The sequence below is a fragment of the Castanea sativa genome, chromosome 5, assembly GCF_040712315.1.
Source record: "Castanea sativa cultivar Marrone di Chiusa Pesio chromosome 5, ASM4071231v1".
Classification (NCBI taxonomy): domain Eukaryota; kingdom Viridiplantae; phylum Streptophyta; class Magnoliopsida; order Fagales; family Fagaceae; genus Castanea; species Castanea sativa.
The window spans coordinates 61,661,500-61,680,305 of record NC_134017.1 but is presented as its reverse complement, the minus strand read 5'-3'; the positions used below and the strand labels follow the sequence as shown (position 1 = coordinate 61,680,305).

General features: G+C 30.5%; 1 protein-coding gene across 2 annotated transcripts; it reads right to left on the bottom strand.

Moving 5' to 3' along the window:
• Positions 1 to 2,650: 2,650 nt before the first annotated feature.
• LOC142636161 (UDP-arabinose 4-epimerase 1) lies at positions 2,651 to 9,489 on the bottom strand. 2 transcript variants are annotated; one of them, XM_075810273.1, is made up of 11 exons: positions 9,184 to 9,489; positions 8,159 to 8,330; positions 7,820 to 7,944; positions 6,429 to 6,542; positions 6,161 to 6,268; positions 5,931 to 6,022; positions 4,798 to 4,939; positions 4,445 to 4,539; positions 4,127 to 4,256; positions 3,464 to 3,608; positions 2,651 to 3,340 (listed from the first exon to the last, which is right to left on the bottom strand). In XM_075810273.1, exons 2-11 carry the CDS (start codon positions 8,217 to 8,219, stop codon positions 3,114 to 3,116), a joined length of 1,239 nt encoding a protein of 412 aa, XP_075666388.1. In that variant the 5' UTR covers positions 8,220 to 8,330; positions 9,184 to 9,489; the 3' UTR covers positions 2,651 to 3,113. The 2 variants fall into 2 exon arrangements, with proteins under 2 accessions (XP_075666388.1, XP_075666387.1); XM_075810272.1 differs by lacking the exon at positions 9,184 to 9,489 and adding an exon at positions 8,978 to 9,073.
• Between the last annotated feature and the right edge of the window lie 9,317 nt (positions 9,490 to 18,806).

Sequence of the window (18,806 nt, the reverse complement as noted above, 5' to 3'; positions counted from 1 at the left end):
AATGACCTTGGTTGGAGCTTCTCCTAATGAGTGTCCCTTGGTCTATGGTTACTAGGTGATCAAGCCCAATCACAAAGTCATTATAAGTCCAAAAAATAAAGGCAAAAACATCATTTTAGTTCCTATATTTTGGAGTCACAATCAATTTAGTCCTTATATTTTGGTAGAAGTCAATTTCATCATTTATTTTTAATTTAGTCATTTATTTTTAATTTAGAGTCAAATTAGTCTCTATCATTAACTCACTAACCGAAAATGCTTATGTGACAAATGATATGCAATACTGACATATTTAAAACTTACATAGCTTATATAAAAATATTAAAAATTGACAACTCATCATTTTAATTAATATAAATGCAACGTCCTAACAAACACCAAAGATGAAAGAAAATAAAATCTGCCAAAGGTCGAAACAGAGAATTTATTTCCCTTTTATTTTCTTTCATTTTCTTGCAATCCAAACACACGAAAACATCAAAATTCTTCTATTGGAATGTGAAAATTGAAAGTATGAAATAAAAGACCAATGGATGGAGTCATAGTTTCAGTCTAGTGGGTGGAATACAAAGCTTGGGAATTTCAGTTGATGGTACAGCCATAAGTCCATAACGGAGGATTTGAATTTTGGAATTTGGGGATATCAGTTAGACAAGAAGAATAGGAAATGGACTAATGGAGTTTATTTGTAATGGCATGTATTGTGTGGGTGGCTTGTGTGCTTTGAGTTTTCGTTGGAGGACTAAGGGAGATACCGCATGAAGTAAATAGATGGTACTAACATTCATTTTTAAAAAGTAAATAGAAATCCTATCAGTCTTCTGCTGTTTGTTTTGCATTGAGCCCATTGGCGAAGCAAATATTATGATTACATGATGCAGCAAAAGGCCAAATGAGCTAAAAGCCTAAAACCTTACTCAACGCTCTCAGAGGGTTCAGGACTGGTGAGGACACTAGCAAGAAATTGGCGCCTTTGGGTTTTCAATTTTCACAAATCCAAATACAAATGGACGGTCTTTCGTAAATCTGTGTGTTTGGATTGCAAGAAAATGAAAGAGAATAAAAGGGAATTAAATTTTCTACTTCGGTCACTAGCAAATTTTCATTTTCTTTCATCTTTTGTGTTTGTTTATGATGTGACATTTTTATTAATTAAAATGATGAGTTGTCAAATTTTAATATTATTATATAAGCCAAGTAAGTTTTAAATGTGCCAGCAATGCATACTGTTTATCACGTAAGCATTTTCCGTTAATGAGTTAGTAAAAAAGACTAATTTGACTTCAAATTAAATATAACAGGGACTAAATTGATTGTTACCAAAATGTAGGGACCAAATTAATTATAATCCCAAAATGTAGGGACCAAAATAGTGTTTTTATTGAAAATAAAAGGAAGAAAAACATAGATTTAGTTCGATTAACAATAACTAGAGGTTTTACACTATGAAAGTGAAAGACTAAAGCTCAAGCTTGAAGAATGAAGTGAAATATTTTGATAACGATGATTTGATCCAAGGTTTTTTTCTTTGTTTTAATAAATGTTTGTCACAAGTGACTAAATTTTTCTAACTCAAATTACCAATATCTTAAAATTATTTAACCTCAAGCTTACATGGTAGGATCCTACCAATCTTAAAATTATTAAGTCCAAATCTTAAATCTTACCAATTTTGCTCAAATCTTACCCTTTAAACCCAAGCTTAGATGGTACACCAGATCCTACCAATCTTGCTCAAATCTTACTCTTTAAGCCCAAGCTTAGAAGGTAGATCTTACCAATCTTGCTCAAATCCTACTCCATTGATCCTTCACAATTTGGATCATTTGGATAAAGTAAGATCCATTGATTCTCATACGATTTGGATTTATGAGAATTTGGATTGTTTGGACTAAAATTGTACAAACCTATGTATTCCACTAACTCCAACCCCACGGTTTTGTTCTACTCGGTTAATAATTAGAGATTGACAATACATTGATGGGGTCCTCTACAAAGGACAAAGATACATTAAGATTATAGGCGGTATATATAACAAAATTTGACCGCGATCACCCATCCTTGGCGTCGGTATCCATTCAAAGTGTGTACTGTGTACACACACACACACACACACACATATACGCTGTATCTATGAGATCATTGAACAAAATTATCTCACCTCATTTCATACTCTCTCAATGGGAGGGGATCCTTTGTCCCATGGAAATGAACTTATGTCTTTACACGTATTTGACTTTAAACATTGGGAGAAAATTATGAATTAAAATTTTTTGCTCATAACCAATCACAAAAGGTCATTGTAAGTGTGAAAAATAAAATGAATTTGTACTAATATAGAAGAAAAGCATAGCTATAATATCAATTAAAACTAGAAGAGTTAAAACTCTGGAAGTGAGACAGAAGCTAAAATTTGAAGAACGAATGTGAGATATTTTGCCTACATTATTAAACCCCAATAAGTAAAATCTAAAAATTAGCTTACACGCTAGGATCCTGCCAATCCTACTACTCTTTAGCCAGAGGCTTTAGATTTTAGGATTATAGGATCCTACTAATCCCGCTCATTTGGCCAGAGTTAGTCATTCATCCTCATACGATTTAGATTGTTCCAACCAAGTAAGATCATACAAACCTACCATCCACACTACAAATTTGATAGCCTTGCCACTGTGTATTTCATTGATTCCAAACACTCGGTTATAAACAAGAGACTGACAATACATTGATAGAGTGCTCTACAAAAGTATCATTCAGATTAGAGGGGCATCTGTAACAAGATATGACCACCATCACCCTTCATTGGCACAGGTATCCATTCTAATCAATAAGGGCAAAAAAAATGTAAGAACAAAATAATCAATAAAAGCTATACCGGTGCCTAAGCATCATCATTATTGAACTATATTGTCTGTTCTAATACATGTAACATATGAGCTTTGCTTGCATCCTACTACTACCGCATAATGATATATATATCTAAAAAATTTGATCTCAATTTCAAACCCCTGTTCTAAAGAGAGCATTAGAACTCGGCTGAAATCAGCACTGCAAGGGGTCTTTGCATAAATCTTCGGCTACGGAATGCTGCGATCCCTTCAGTAAGACACTGCTTAAATATTTCCATACCCACCACGGTGCGACTGCTGCCATCTCCATGCAGTCTGCAAACTCTCTTTAAGATCAGTATATCGTGCTGTCCAGTTCAGTTCATGCATGATCTTAGATGGGTCGCTATACACTTTAGCATAGTCACCAGGCCGGCGGGGTAGGTAATCAACCTTGATTGGCTTTCCTGTAGCCTGCTTACATGCCTCCACAAACTCTTTTACCGATCTACCTGATTAAAGCAATCCAAAAAGAAGTCTTAGATTTCTATCAGAGGTATTACATGATTTACATCCCTCACACACAAGACAAGGAAATGCTATATATTAAAATTATTATACTCTGTTTATCCTACCTTTTCCAGTGCCAACATTGTAGATTCCAACCTTTTTGGGCACAGCCTTTTCAAGAGCTTTCACATGAGCATCAACCAGGTCAGTGACATCAATATAATCGCGTACGCAAGTGCCATCAGGTGTATCATAGTCTGTTCCTTTAACCTGCAAAGTGCAGAACATCAAATTAGAACAAATCAGAGTAGACACAAGTATTTTAAAACTGACGTGGAGAAGCTTCCCCATCATTTATAGCAAAGTATTATCAACTAAAACCACATGGTTGTTAACTTGAGAATTAAAAGTTTAAATGCTAATCAAATTTGTAGTCCTATCTCAGACAGATGGTCTTTTTTTTTAATGTCTTTAGACAGCTGACTTTAAGGGCCTGTTTGGATTGAGGGGAGAGGGAAGGGGAGTAGAGTAAAATTGGCTGAAAATAAGCTAATTTTGGGCCAATTTTTATCTACTCTACTCTACTCCCCCTTCCTCTCCCTCAATCCAAACGGACCATAAATCAACCTCTCCACCGATTCTATTCACCAGGTCCAGGTCTCACAGACTTCTCAAATTATTCATTTAAATTTGAGGATAACTTGCTTTTGAAGAAATGAACTGGCCATGACTTAAGCAAGATCATTGCAATGTCAAAGAGAGACATGTCATGTAATAACTAAGCTTACCTTCAGTCCAGGCATAGTACCACTAGCTGCGTCAAAGCAAGCACCAGAGATTCGTCCGTGTTCACGAAGTTCAGGTCTTGGAGCTTCACCTAATCTGCCCTCTGGATCTGACCCAATCACATTGAAGTATCTAACAATTTCAAAAAGGAAAAACAGATCCATGACAATCAGGATAATTGATTCTGGTCTATCAGAATTCTTATTTTATAAGAAAAAAGAGAGCAGAGAGGGTGAAGTCTGGCCATCCATTATTGTTGTCATGTGTCAAAAAAAGAGTTAAACTGATTTAAATAAAATAAGAGAACAGCTAAACCAAACCTTAGGATCATGACTGCCATGTTTGAATTTTTAGAAAAATCCAAGATGATATCTTCTGCCATTTTTTTAGCTTTTCCATATGGATTAATGGGGGCCTGAAATCATGCAACAAAGTTTGAGTCTAATAGCAATAAGACCAGTTACACATAAAATAGTACTAGGCTACTAGCATGCCACCCCAAATTTTATTGCCTCACAAACAAAAAAGGGAAACAAAGCCAATAATCATTTATTTTTTTCCTGTTAAGTCCGACAATAAATAAAAATAATAATATTGATGTCAATATAACCAATCTTTATCCAATTAACAATTAAAATTTCAAAAAAAAAAAAAAAAGGTGTAGAACCCTCACCTGAGGAGTTACTTCCGTAATAGGCATCTTTTCAGGTTCCCCATATGTTGCACATGTACTAGAATATATCAATTTCTTAACACCATGTGCTGCCATGGCCTCCAATACTACCAAAGTATTTGATGTAATATTATGATAATACCTGTTGCAACAAGGTCAAAGATATAATTAGTAACATATTTTACAAGTTTCCAAAATATGAAGCACCAATTTACATGCTGAAGGGGAAGGGAATAAAGCAAATGTAAAACAAAGTAAACTTGAGCCAAGGAAAGTCACAAGATTAACCAGTTTCTCAAACATCACATGTGAAAGGATATCATGTCCCACTGTATACGGCAAACCCTCTCACAACACATGGGCCCCACACACTGGTGGGGACCACATGTTGTGAGAGACCCACTGCATGCACCCAGCTCAAAATCACACTCAAATATCTTAGGCATAGCAAAACAAATCATATACACTAGAACAAATTCCTATATGCAAAGCATGACTCATACAAAGTCAACCTTAATCCAAATCCAAATCCAACTTTAACTTGCTGCCAGACTTGATAAAATGAATCCCAAACGGGCCAAACCCATTGATAGAGATTTCAACATTAGCAAGTAATCATCTCTCCACACCTCATTCCACATTGTGGATGGGCTTTAGTAATCAACTATGGTAAAGGAAAATTAATTCATTTCACAACATTATAGATTTAGTCACATTCCGTTTGGATATTATTACAACACAACAAAAAAGGGTATAATCCCGCTATGAAATTTCACATTCATGTTAATTGGGCCAAAACTTCGTAGTTTTAAATTTGCTTGAATTGATCCAAGCAAGCCTTACAATTTCATGCTATTGTTAGAAAGTTTCTGACATTGAGAATTCTAGTCTTAGCAAGTATCCTCCCAATCAGAGGGACTAACAAACTTTACATGGATCATTTACAATTTTTCTTATGTAAAACGTTTTAATGATAATCCCTGAGTTCTACATTCATGGTTTCCATATAATTTAATTTTTTCAAGAGAGTTTGAATTCCTAGATGCAAGAAATACAAGTCCCACAAGCGAGAACACTTTGTAATAGGCAAGGTTGACAGTTTAAATGTGCTAAATATCAAAAGAAATACTTACTTAAGTGGGAAAAGGGTGCTTTCCCCAACATATGCTACAGCTGCAAAATGCATAACAGCATCAAATGCATTCTCTGAGAATATTTTATTAACCTGAAAAATCTGTTAAGGTAAACTCAAGGTGTGGCTATTTATATTAAAGTAACAAGTCTTATATGAAGTTTATTTTATAAGGGGCACCTTCAGTGTAAAAAAATATATATATATATATATAAGGCATAATAAGGATACAGCTTTTGCATCACCCAAGTCAGCGTAAATAAACTGAAGTCTTCCAGGTTCTGGAAACAATTCTTGGAGAACCCTTACAGCACCCAGGTTTCCCCGCGAGAGGTTGTCCTGTCAAAAGGGAAAATCTCAAAGGTCTGTAATTAACTTTGAAATTGCAAAATAATTTGAAAATACAATTTAGAGGTCCTGTCGAAAGAGAGAATCACACAGATGGAATTAAAATTGAAAATGCAGAAAATAAATTACATTTATAAGGAAAAAGGCATACCACTATAGTTACACGGTATTTGTCCTTCAGAAGTCGTAAGCTAGCATGTGAACCAATGTAGCCAGCACCTCCTGTTACTAGGACATGTGTTACCCCGTCTTCCTGATGGGAGAACTGGAAGAAAAACGAATGAAAAATGTTCAGATTTGGAAATGTTGAACTTCTTTCAATTGCAAAGAAGTCATACCCCCAACAAGTCATTCTTATCCAAATTCCTTATCTAGTATCTTAACAGGAATCAAAGTGAGAATCGGATTGTGGGGAAAGAAAAAGGGGAAGGGGAGGAGGGGATTGTCCACACAAAAAATCATTCTAATTAAGAAAAGGATCAATTAGGAGTCTCCAAACTGCATGACAACATTATTAAGATCTGTACCTCAATCAAAAGAAGCAAAAAAATATTATAGTCATGCATAAACTTTAGTTCTGTATATAAATCTGATATGATCAAGTGAAAGGAAATTACAGATGTGCAAAACAATTTGATCAGATTACAACTATTTCACACAAAAGTTTGCAACATTGACCTTTTGCATCAAGTAGGTTGTCAGCAACAATTAATTAAATACAAGTTGGTCTTGACCATATGAAAATGATTAAGTGGACAGCTAAGATAAACTCAATCAGTATTAATAACACCTAAATATTACTTCTTGGCGGTCATGCTGTTGACCTTTTATATTATGTCTGCCATAAGGCAGCACCATTGGCTTATGGCAGCACCATTCATAGAAATGGGTATAACAGAATACTATACCAACAGTAAACTGGGTCTTCAATGACTAAATTTGATCAAGATATCTGGAAATCAAGAACACCACTTGAGGAAAACCCGGACAAAAAGATTACAAATATGTGTGTCTTTGTATCTAGAGATTTTTTTTACATATATAAGTCTGTCTTTGTATCTAAAGATACATTAAAATTACATATGTGCCTCCATTGCATGTAAAGAACAGCAGAGTAAACTTCCATGTTGTGGTCGAAATAATAAAGCCGAAATATAAACAGAAAAGTATCCTACATCAATGCATATGAAGGGCATTATGTAAGCATCCAAACCAGTGCATTTTACAGTTTAAAAACACATTACTTACAGACAGGGATGTCTTACTGCAAGGATTAAATACTAAATCTTTAACTCCAAAGTAAAGAGAAAAACATTATATGATTTTATTGTTATATGCCAAGTCTAGATATTCAAAGTGATTATATTGAACAAATATTACAGATATATAACAGAAAAACACAAAAAATCATGGGCCCCACTTTGCAGTAGATTCTTTTAACAAATGAGCTTCATTGGGGATGAGCCATAAGATTGTGTGAGTGAGTGTGAAACTGAATAATTAAAATGAGAAGGTTATTTAAATATAAGACAAAGTAGTTACCGGGCTTGGAGCATTAAAACTTGGAGATTGCTTGAGCATAAGAATGCATAATGCTGTGAGGCCAGCAGCCAAAAGAATTTTGCCAACAAAGCTGCTCTTCTTTTTCGGGTCTGGGTAATCCATGCCTACAAGTATAACAGGACCACAAAACATCAAACATAAATATATAAATCCGCTAAAACTTTGAAAGGAGATTAAAGAGAGACAAAGTATAATTCAAGCATGAATATAACAAAATACCATACCATAATCAGAAAGCATCCAAAATAGACTTGAAAAAATAATTTTACAGTGTAATTATTCAAATGAATTCAGACATAACAAGAAAGGAAACCCCACCTCCAAGTGACATAGATCTAGAGGACCTTGTTTGATTTCTTCCCCTGCCAAAATTTAGCATTTGGCAACTACAAAAACAAAAACCCCTCCAACCCTAAGTTTAAGTTATTGTATAAGCAGGGCTCTTATCCTTTGCCTCAATGATCAAAGCAGATGTATTGTGCTGCAAAGCCTGCAATAAAAAAGAAACATGAATCAATAATTTTTCAGAAAATATATAAAAAAACAATGGAATAAAAGAAATTATAACTGGGGCTGGGACCCAAACAAAGAAGAAAAAGTTAAACAAAAAACTATGATGATACCAAAGATATCAAAAAGTTTAATACAACGAATAGCCAGAAACATAAACCCAGGAAAGTTGAGCACCCAATTTCAGAAGTCCATAGATGGAGAAAGAGAAAGCTATACATTGATTCTAGATCCACTGACAGAGAGACCCGGAACCAGAAACTCATATGCTATTACAATTGAATTAGACCCCAAAAGTTTTCATCTTTAATATATTTTTTAAAATTTGGGTCTGAGATTAGCGTACGAAAAGAGGCCTATGATTGTTTGTTCTGTCAGAACATGTCTGGCAAAAAAAAAAGATAAATAAATAAAAAAAGAACCAATTTTTTTCAAACATGAAGAAAATCAAACTAAACCCAGTAGCTAACAGTTGAAAATCAAAGATATAAGTAAACAAACAATACAATACAATACAATACAATACAATACAAGATCCAAACGTCCCATCAATCCAGCCAAGATCAAATTTTTTTTTTTTTGACCAAACAAGGCCTAAGCAAAAGAAAGAGCAGAGAAAACCATTACCAAACCAATTAATTTTGAGAAAGGGAAATGAATAAAGATCTCTCTCTCTCTCTCTCTCTCTCTCTTTTAAGTTTCTCTCCTGAAAGAGAAAGAGAAACCCCCCATGAAATCAAAATTTAAAGACTTTGACTTGTTACCATCCATGCATTCCTTAATCCCCACAACAAAGAAAGTTAATTAATGAAAGAAAAGGCAAAAGGGTGTACCTTAAAATCTAAATTGAGTAGAACCCAAGACGATCGAAAACGTAAGAGAAAGAAAGAAACTTAAATGAATAAAAACCTCAAGAAACGTAAAAAGATGACCAGACAGACAAGGCCCTTTGAATGAGAAAAATAAAATAAAAATAAAGGGTGTGTTTGTCTATGAAGAATTTGAATTCTCCAAAATTGTGATAATATTTGTTTGTATGTAACTAGCTTAGCTTCTCCTTTTCTATTTGTATTGTAATAGGCGGAGAATTCTCTGCCAACATGTCGTTGTTTATATCAATGTGTTGTGACAACCCAAGTGGAGGGGACGATTCTTAATTTTACTTTTCTTTTCTTTTTTCTTTGTTTTTGTTTTTAATATTTTTTTTTGTTTTCTATGGTTTATATTCAATTTTTTGTTGTTAGTACTTAGTTTGATTGAATTTATGGGAATCTTTAGTTTTTAATTTTAAGTTTATGTTTCACCAAAAAAAAAAAATTTTAAGTTTATGGGGGTCACTGTCCAATAATTAAATGCCATTTGTGTTTCAATTTTGGTAGCGAAGAATGCGGGGTTTGAGACTTTTGAGCCAGTCACGTATTGCATGCTCACCACACCATAACACAAAACACACCGCATCAACTTGTCAAAAAAAAAAAAAAAAACACACCGCATCAACACACCAGCCACCCTCCATGACCAGGCTATGACCGCGTTAGATCAATTTTTGGGGCCCACACCTTTTGTGGGACCCGTGAAACTAGGACACCTCACCCCAACACATTTGACTTTCTTCTGTTTTTTTTTTTTGTTGGGGCTGTGAATTTCATTTCAGATTTTTTTTTTTTTTTTCCTTCCTTTTAGGGGAAGGCTTTTCTTGTGCTCGGTTGCTAACTGCAAAGCTTATCTTCTTTCAATTTCTTCAATGTCATAAATGCATTTTTGCTAATAAATAAAGAGTACGACGAGATGTACCACTTTATATTCTATTAATCACTACTTACTATATTTTTATTTTACTTTTTTTATATAATAACTAAAACTGAAGTTTAAAATAGAAAGCAATTATACATATGGTAAATAGTGATTTGTGGAATATAAAGTGATACAGAGGATCTATATTCATAAATTAATTAGCTCAGTTATTAAAATCTCTCTTTTCCTAATTATAATAATCAATATTGTGTCAAAAACTTTGGAAGTTTAAATTTTGAAAATTCTCTCTTATTCTTTTACGGATTAGGATTATAGAGATAGAGTATGGATTGAAATAATTTTTTTTAATATGATTTCTTTTAATTATAACTTCCAATGTTATCCCAAAAACTTTGGAAGTTTAAATTTTGAAAATTCTCCCATACTCTTTCGCAGATTAGGATTATAGAGATAGAGTATGGATTGTAATAATTTTTTTATATATAAATATGATATCTTTTAATTATAATTAAGAGATTTTATTGGATTAATAAGTTAAATTAAAAAATTAATGATCTCTCTCATCACTAAAATTATATTTTGGCTAAAAATCTAATACAAACTTGGATATAACAAATACATACGTATGGATGCATTTAAAATTAAATACAATTTTTATCATAAAAATATAAATAATTATTCAAATTATTTTTTTAAATAAACATAATTGGTCACATATTAAAATTCTTACCTAAATTTAATACTACATAGGATCATTTTTTCTAAATTTTTAATAAGATAGAACATGTGGTAATCTTTGTTGTGTGATGATTTTTATTGAGTATATGTGATTAGTTTTTTTTATAATTTTATAGTTCATTAATATCAAACTACTAGTATTTTGCACTTATTAACTCACTTGGCACTCCCCCTCAAAACAAAAACAAAAAAACTCACTTGGCACAAAGATTACAAAACATAAGTAGGCACATGACGCAAAATTAGCCCACAATTAAATTTCCTCTAAGTTTTAACTTTAATTATATATATATATATATATATATATATATATATATATATATATATATATATATATATATATATATATAGACTCTTTGTCTTTTGTAATACATTAGCTCACTTTGAACAAAATTTAAAAAAAAAACATGTGGCATAAAATCAAATAATAATTGGAATTCAATATAGAATTCAACTGGATTTTCTTTCAACTTTGGCTTTAATTATATATATAATTTTTGTTTACAATTTTATTTATTGTTGAGTGTTGAATTTCACAATTATGATTTATGTATTCTGCCATTGAGCATATAAATTACAATTACAAATTCAAATTATTTTCTTTATAATTGCAACGTCCTACTAAAAGTGGATTATGATGATTAAAAAAAATGTTTCTTTATCAAATTTTCCGCTTAAGAGTAATTAGTAAGAGGGAAAGATAGTAAACTCATAAATGTATAACCTTTTTTATAAGAATAATATGTATATATATATATAATATAAAATATCTATCTATAAAATACTATGTTTTTTGCTGACTTCTTCTAATATTGTTATTTCTTGTAATGTTGTTATTGGAGGAACAACCTTTCTCCTAAACTTTTTTTGCTTTTGCTTTTGCTTTTAGGAAAGTTATGGAAACCCACACTTCTAACTAAGTGACTCTGCTGGCAGCAATGTAGTTCAATTGGTTTTTTCTAGTTTTTCTAACAGGTTCAAATCATTTCTCTCTATTGTAAATTATAATTAAAAAAAATATAAGTGACTCCTTATTCAAAAATTAGAGAATCACATAAAACTCACAACTAGTTTTACTACAATTATCCATGTAGCAAATCGTGAGTGGTGGATCCACATAAAAATAAAACAAGCTTTGAGCCACATAGAATAGTTGTGGCTTATTATGTGAACTAGAATTACTACTCCTTATTATATAGTTTAAACTTTAAAATTTTCTTTCTATAAAAAAAACAAAAAAAAAACTTTAAAACTTTCATATATAGTTTCAACTTTAAGTGCCACATCATTTTTTATATGATGTGGCGCTTAACATACACCTAATCATGGCTTACAAATGAAAGAACTGAAATCCGATCAATCTAATAACATTAGAGGTTCAAATTCAAATTTTTAACATTATAGGGAAAATAAAAATTACACCAAACTTTAAGGTGCAATTTACTTAAAAATCTTTTATCAAATAACACTATGCCAACTATGGCCGAGGGACAAAAAATAAGAATTTTTTTAGGTAATAGGTAATAGGAACATAAAACTTTTATCAAATATTTGATAAAAAATAAAAAATTATCAAATATTTCACATTGTATTTTCCTTTAAAATAAGAATAGGTAATAGGAACGTAAAACTTTTCATAATTTGTTTCATAATTGTGAGGGTAGCATATAGTGATTGGGATTATTAAAAGTAGTGTTAGTGATGGACCTTATGTAAATGATATTGCTCAAATTTCAACTATATTGTTGGGAATTATGGGGTGAACAATGAAAAAAAAAATGAGAAAACTTAATAGCACTTAGAGCCATGAATGAATTTGATATATATAAAACAATATTTATCATGATCCAAAAATATATATATCTCCACATAAGGGCTTGTTAAAGGGTTACTAGCAAATTTGTATCTATACAACTAAGTTAGAATTCCTTAAGTAACAATCTTGGAGAATTTTATGAATTTCTTTAATGGTGTAAAAACAATTGGTAAAAACCGTACGGTAACACTTCACATGAGTAACTGACCTGTCTCCCACGACGGTAGCACCTCACATGAGTAAATGAAGGTTGCCAACTTGCCATTGCTTTCAAAAGACCTGAACAAAACGATTGTTCACCCTATGCTAGACGGCTGGTGGTAGTTATCGTTCGTAGACTAGCCTGACCAGGTGCTACACAATAGTTAGATCGGGACCAATTTTTTTTAAAAGGCTATATAATTACACGGTAGAGAAGTATAATTAATTAGAAATGTCTCTTATATACATAATTATTACACACCTTGTACACATACACAATTTTTTGAACTAAAATTGTGACCTCATGATTTTTGTGCAAAAGTGGTGCAGCCTATGTGTTAGATATGTGTAATAGACATGTATGGAATATACGTTGCCTCTAATTTATAACTAGTATATCTTCCCAAAACAAAACATGCATTCTAATTTCATCGTTCAGCTCATACTTTTTCTCCCTTGTAATTTTTTTTTTTTTTTTTTTTTTTGCAAAAATAGGAAAAAAAATGAAGTGAAGTTTACAATAAAGAGAGAAGAGTAGAGGAGAATTCGCATACTCCAAAAATCAATTAACGTTTTAGTCCGATGATAAAGAGCAATTATCATGAAGTGGATACAATAAATTTGAAATACTATTGAATCTATAGTAGATATATATATATATGTGTGTGTGTGTGTGTGTGTGTGTGTGTGAGAGAGAGAGAGAGAGAGAGAGAGAGATAGAGAGAGAGAGAGAGAGAATGACAACTACCAAAAATAAGGACATTAAGAAAAACTAACAAAAATAAGAAAATTAAACCATGACAAAAAAAAACTTATAATAACAAGGTATTCTACATCTATGCTTTTAAAGAGAATGAGGTAAAAGAATTTTAATTGGTTTATTTATTTTTACTTATTTCTCCTCATTTATATGAAAATTAATGTTAAGCACATGTTAAGACAATAAGACTGTTTTGGAGAGTATACAAAAATGAATACCAGAGAATTATCTATATCTATACTATTATTTAAGGGGCTTTCCCTGTTTGGATTCCTCATTTTTTTAGTTTAAAAATGCTCCTACATCCCTATATTTAAGTAAAGACAAAACAGACAAAACTAAAGGACAATTCGGTAAAAATGAAACTTTTACTCCCACTAAAATATTGCCTAAAAAATAGGACCATTCTCCTATTAGTTTTTAAATTGATTTATTCACTTAAAAATTAAAATTTCAAAATAAAATTTATCTATACTATTATTTAAAGGGTTTCCTCTGTTTGAATTCCTCATTTTTTTAGTTCAAAAATGCTCCTACACTCATATATTTAAGTAAAGACAAAACTAAAAGACAATTCGGTAAAAATGCAACTCTAACTCCCACTAAAATATTACCTAAAAAATAGGATCATTCTCCTATTAGTTTTTAAATTGATTTATTCACTTAAAAATTAGATTTTCAAAATAAAATATATATATATAATAATAAAAAAATACAGTTTTTTTTTTTTTACAAAATAAGACCACTTAAAAAAAAATTTATTGTATGCACGAAGCGCGTGTGATGAGGCTATTTATTATTTAAGGAGTTTTCCCTATTTGGATTCCTTATTTTTTTTTAGTTCAAAATTGCTCCTATAACCCTATGTTTAAGTAGAAACAAAACTAAATGATAATTTGGTAAAAATGCAACTCTACCTCCTACTAAAACATTATCTAAAAAATAAGACAACTTTTCAGTTAATTTTCAAATTAATTTATCCACTTATACATTTGATTTTCAAAATAAAAATTATATATATATAATTAAATTAAAAAACAAAATTTTTTTTCTACAAAATAGAACCGCTTAAAAAAAAATAGCCTTATCGCACGCGCTTTGCGCGTGTGATGAGACTAGTCTTAACCTAAAGATATATGCAACCTAATTCTCAAAAAAAAAAAAACTAATAATAAAATTATTTTATAAAAAAAACTAATAATAATTATTAATATTTTAATGTAATAAATTAATACTATACGTAACATGGTTAAAAAAAATTCTAATACTATGAGATATTTTTTGGGAGGGTTTTAAGTTTTTTTTACTAACTAGATGGGCAAATGATGAATCAAAAATTCAGGGTTTGCTTCAAAATATTCCATCTTTACTTTATTGAATATTTAAATTTTATAAATTTAAAGTGTTGGCGAATTAAATTCAACTATATAATTTGTTATTCAATATAATTTTATTTTTATTTTTATATATTAAGAGAATTATTATTTAGAGGATAAGAAAATTAGTTATCAATTCATTCAATGCACTAAATAGTAAATATTATCTTCATTCCCATAATAATAAGAAATAGCGGCCGGGTAGAGTCGGTAAGCAAGTAATTAAATTTCTAAATTAAATTCATTAACAAATAGAAATAGATAAAAAAAAAATTATAAAAAAAAACCTTATAAAAAAAGATTAAAGAAATCCAAAACAATAAAAAAAAAAAATTCAAATCCCACGTACAATTATAAACTCACAAGCCACTACCAAACCCTTCAACAGTGAATAGGATTTGAAAAAATATATAGGATTTTATTTTTCCGGAGAGAATAAGATTCATTTTTCAATTAGAAGCTTTTGTGTGTTTATCCAAATCCAATTGATAATGTAATACAGTAGTTATCAAAAAAATATTGATAATGTAATACTAACATCTAAACACGTGCGTGAGACTTTTCTATTTTTTTGGGTAAGGGTTAATTTAAAGCATTTATTATAATTTGAGGCTTTTTTTTTTTTTTAGTGGTAGTAGTAAAAAAAATCTATGTTTTTTATTTTATATTTTTTTCCCTAAGTTTTAGACAATGTTTTAGTGAAAGTTAGGGTTGTATGTTTACCGGATTGTCCTTTAGTTTTGTCTTTACTTAAACATATGAATGTAGACTCTTCTATTTTTTTGGGAAAAAGTTAATAATTTGCATCCATTATTGTGTGGACAGTTTTTGTACTCCAGGGAAACTGATTGCGTACTCCCTGGGAACTTTCTTTGGCCCACGTCGCCAAGATCTTCTCCCACTTTCTCCCTTATAAGCCTGAGCCGAAGAGAATAGTGTACCATCAACACATTAAAAGGAAACTTCTTTTTATGTAGGCTTTGTACTCCCAAGGAAACTGTTTGCGTACTCCCTAGGAAACTTGTCCCACATCGAAGACATCTCCTCCCACTTTCTGCCTTATAAGCTTGAAGCTAAAAGAGTAGTGTACCATCAGTTATTAATAACTGATGGTACACTACTCTCTTCGGCTCAGGCTTATAAGGGAGAAAGTGGGAGAAGATCTTAGCGATCTAGGACAAAGAAAGTTCTCAGGAAGTACGCAATTATGTGGCGTTTGGTACGGGGTAATATTTTAGGATTCCCAGGAATGTTTAAAGATTCCTATGTTTGGTTGCAAATCACGCTAAGGAATCAGATGCCAGGGGAATTTGGATTCCCCTCTCAGTAGGAATGTGGATTCCCTTTAAAACAGGTGGGAATCCAGATTCCCAAGCTTAAAAGAAATTGTATTTTTTATAAATTGACAATTTTAACCATTTTTCATTATCATTTAAGCAATTAACATAAAATATAAAACAAATTATTATGGATTCAACTCTTTTAAAATTATTATTAAGAATAAAAGCATTTGAGAATTTAAATAGTTATTTTTGTATTGTACTTGTCATTTTGAAATTTTAGACTATAGTTTTAATGAATTTTTCATAATTAATAGTTTATATTTGGTTTTTCATTATTTATTTAGAGGAAGATTTTTTTTTTTTTTAAGAACTTGGTAGTTCACATTCAAATCTAAGGATAGAATAGGAAAAATAAATAATTCATTTAAGATTCCTGAGAATAAACCAAACGTTATCATCTCACATTCCTAGGAATCTTAATATATTCCCAATGAAACCAAACATAGGAATAGCTACATTCTTAGGAATGCGATTCCTAGGAATCACATTCCTAGGAATCTAGATGCCAAGAGTAATGTGGATTCCCCCGTACCAAACGCCACATTAGTTAATTAGATATAAATTGTTAAATTATTAATTTGATCCTCCCATTTTTATAAGGCAGCATACCAAGATAACGAGAACAAGAAGAAGGATCAAAACATTGTTAGGTGCAAGCTTATGACGTAGTTGGGCAAGTATATGAGCAAGCATAAAATGAAAGTTTAATACTTTCATAATTACATGACGATCTAAACATTCACTAATATTGATTAATGTCACCAAGCATAGAGGAAGGTGGTTGATGATAAAGACCATGATGGAAAGGGCATGATCCATCGAATATTAATTGTAACAATTTTGTCTCACAAAAATTTATCAGATCAAATTAATTTCAATCTTTGGTCTCCTCTCAATTAAAACTGTTAATCAAATTGTCTAACTTTTACTTAGACGAATGAAGCACACATCACATATGACTTTATAATCACACTTGTCAATATCTTTGTCAATGTACCAATATGTTAACATTTTAATGGAAAGGTAAACAAAGATGAAATTGACTTGATCTATAAAGTTGAGGGATGATAATGAGATAATTAATATTTAAGGATCAAATCGTACTTTTTCTAATAGTTGAAGGACTAAATTAGTAATTCAATTTTTTTTCCTTCCTGCAAGTCCATGCACATATAATTTCTAATATGTTTACAAATTTTTTAATGAGTATAATTAAAAAACAAAACTAATTTATTTTGGGCATTTAAAGACAATAACTGAATAGAATTAATAGGATGATTGAATTAAATAGAATTAAAAGTTAAAGGACTAAATTGACTGAAATTTCAGTCATAGAATTGAATTCATAAAATTAAAATGGTGTGATTTGTAGTTTAGCCTATAACAAATTTTAATGTATATTTTTATGTGTATGTTTGTGTTTATATTTATGTTGATAAAGTTTTTATTTAAATATAGTATAAAAAACGAATGGTTCTTAATTTTTTACATTCGTAACCCTTTAGGATTTTTAAATGTCATATTTTATTTACTTTTATCATATGCAATGTTATCTTATTTTACATATTTTGTCCTATAATAAAATTCACATGTTTTAACAGTATAACAAGTGCCATATTCAAGGCAATGGATATTCCTAATAGCAGTAGCTCCTTTTATAAAACAATTCTTCTTTTTTAAAAAGTTGTTTGATTATCCACTCTAATTAATTCAATGTTACCTAAAATAAAAATAATATGTTCGAGTTCAAACCCATAGTTGAAGTTACTTTCTTCTAGGCTAAATTTATAAACTGGGTAAATTTTTGTGTTGTTATTGAGAACCATGTAACAAAGATGCAAGGTAACAAAAAAGGCAAAGGGGTAAATCCTTACATTTATATATATTTTTTATTTAGGAGAGCTAATTTTATAAATGAATTTGTATCATCTCTATTTGATTGAATAGTATACAATTTGCTTTTATCGATCAAGAATGGGGACAAAATTAATAGAAAAACGAATATAGAATTGATTTGTTAGATCCTTATTAGTTATTGTCGTATTCTTTACTGATTACAACATGACTCTATATTCTTTATAAATTTATTTTTCTTTCTACTAATGTCATTAAGTCACGGTTCTATGCTTCAGTTACCCTTTATATCCCGCTACAATGTACCAGTAATACTATTGTTGGTATAAACTAAAAATGAATTGGGATTAAAAAAAATTTTATTCACATTTTTCATTTTTTAGAAAAATATATTTTTAATTTTATTATGAATTTAATAATTTAAATTTTTCTTAAATTATATATTTTTTCTCAAATTTTATTATTATTGATTTTATGAATTTTTGTAGTGTAAGAAAATTTTTAAAAAAAATGATTTTTTTTTATTAAAAAAAAAATACATCATTTTAGGCGCTTAATGGTGATCATCTAACGTCATTGGAAAAAAGTTAAAAATTAAAAGAACCCAATGGAA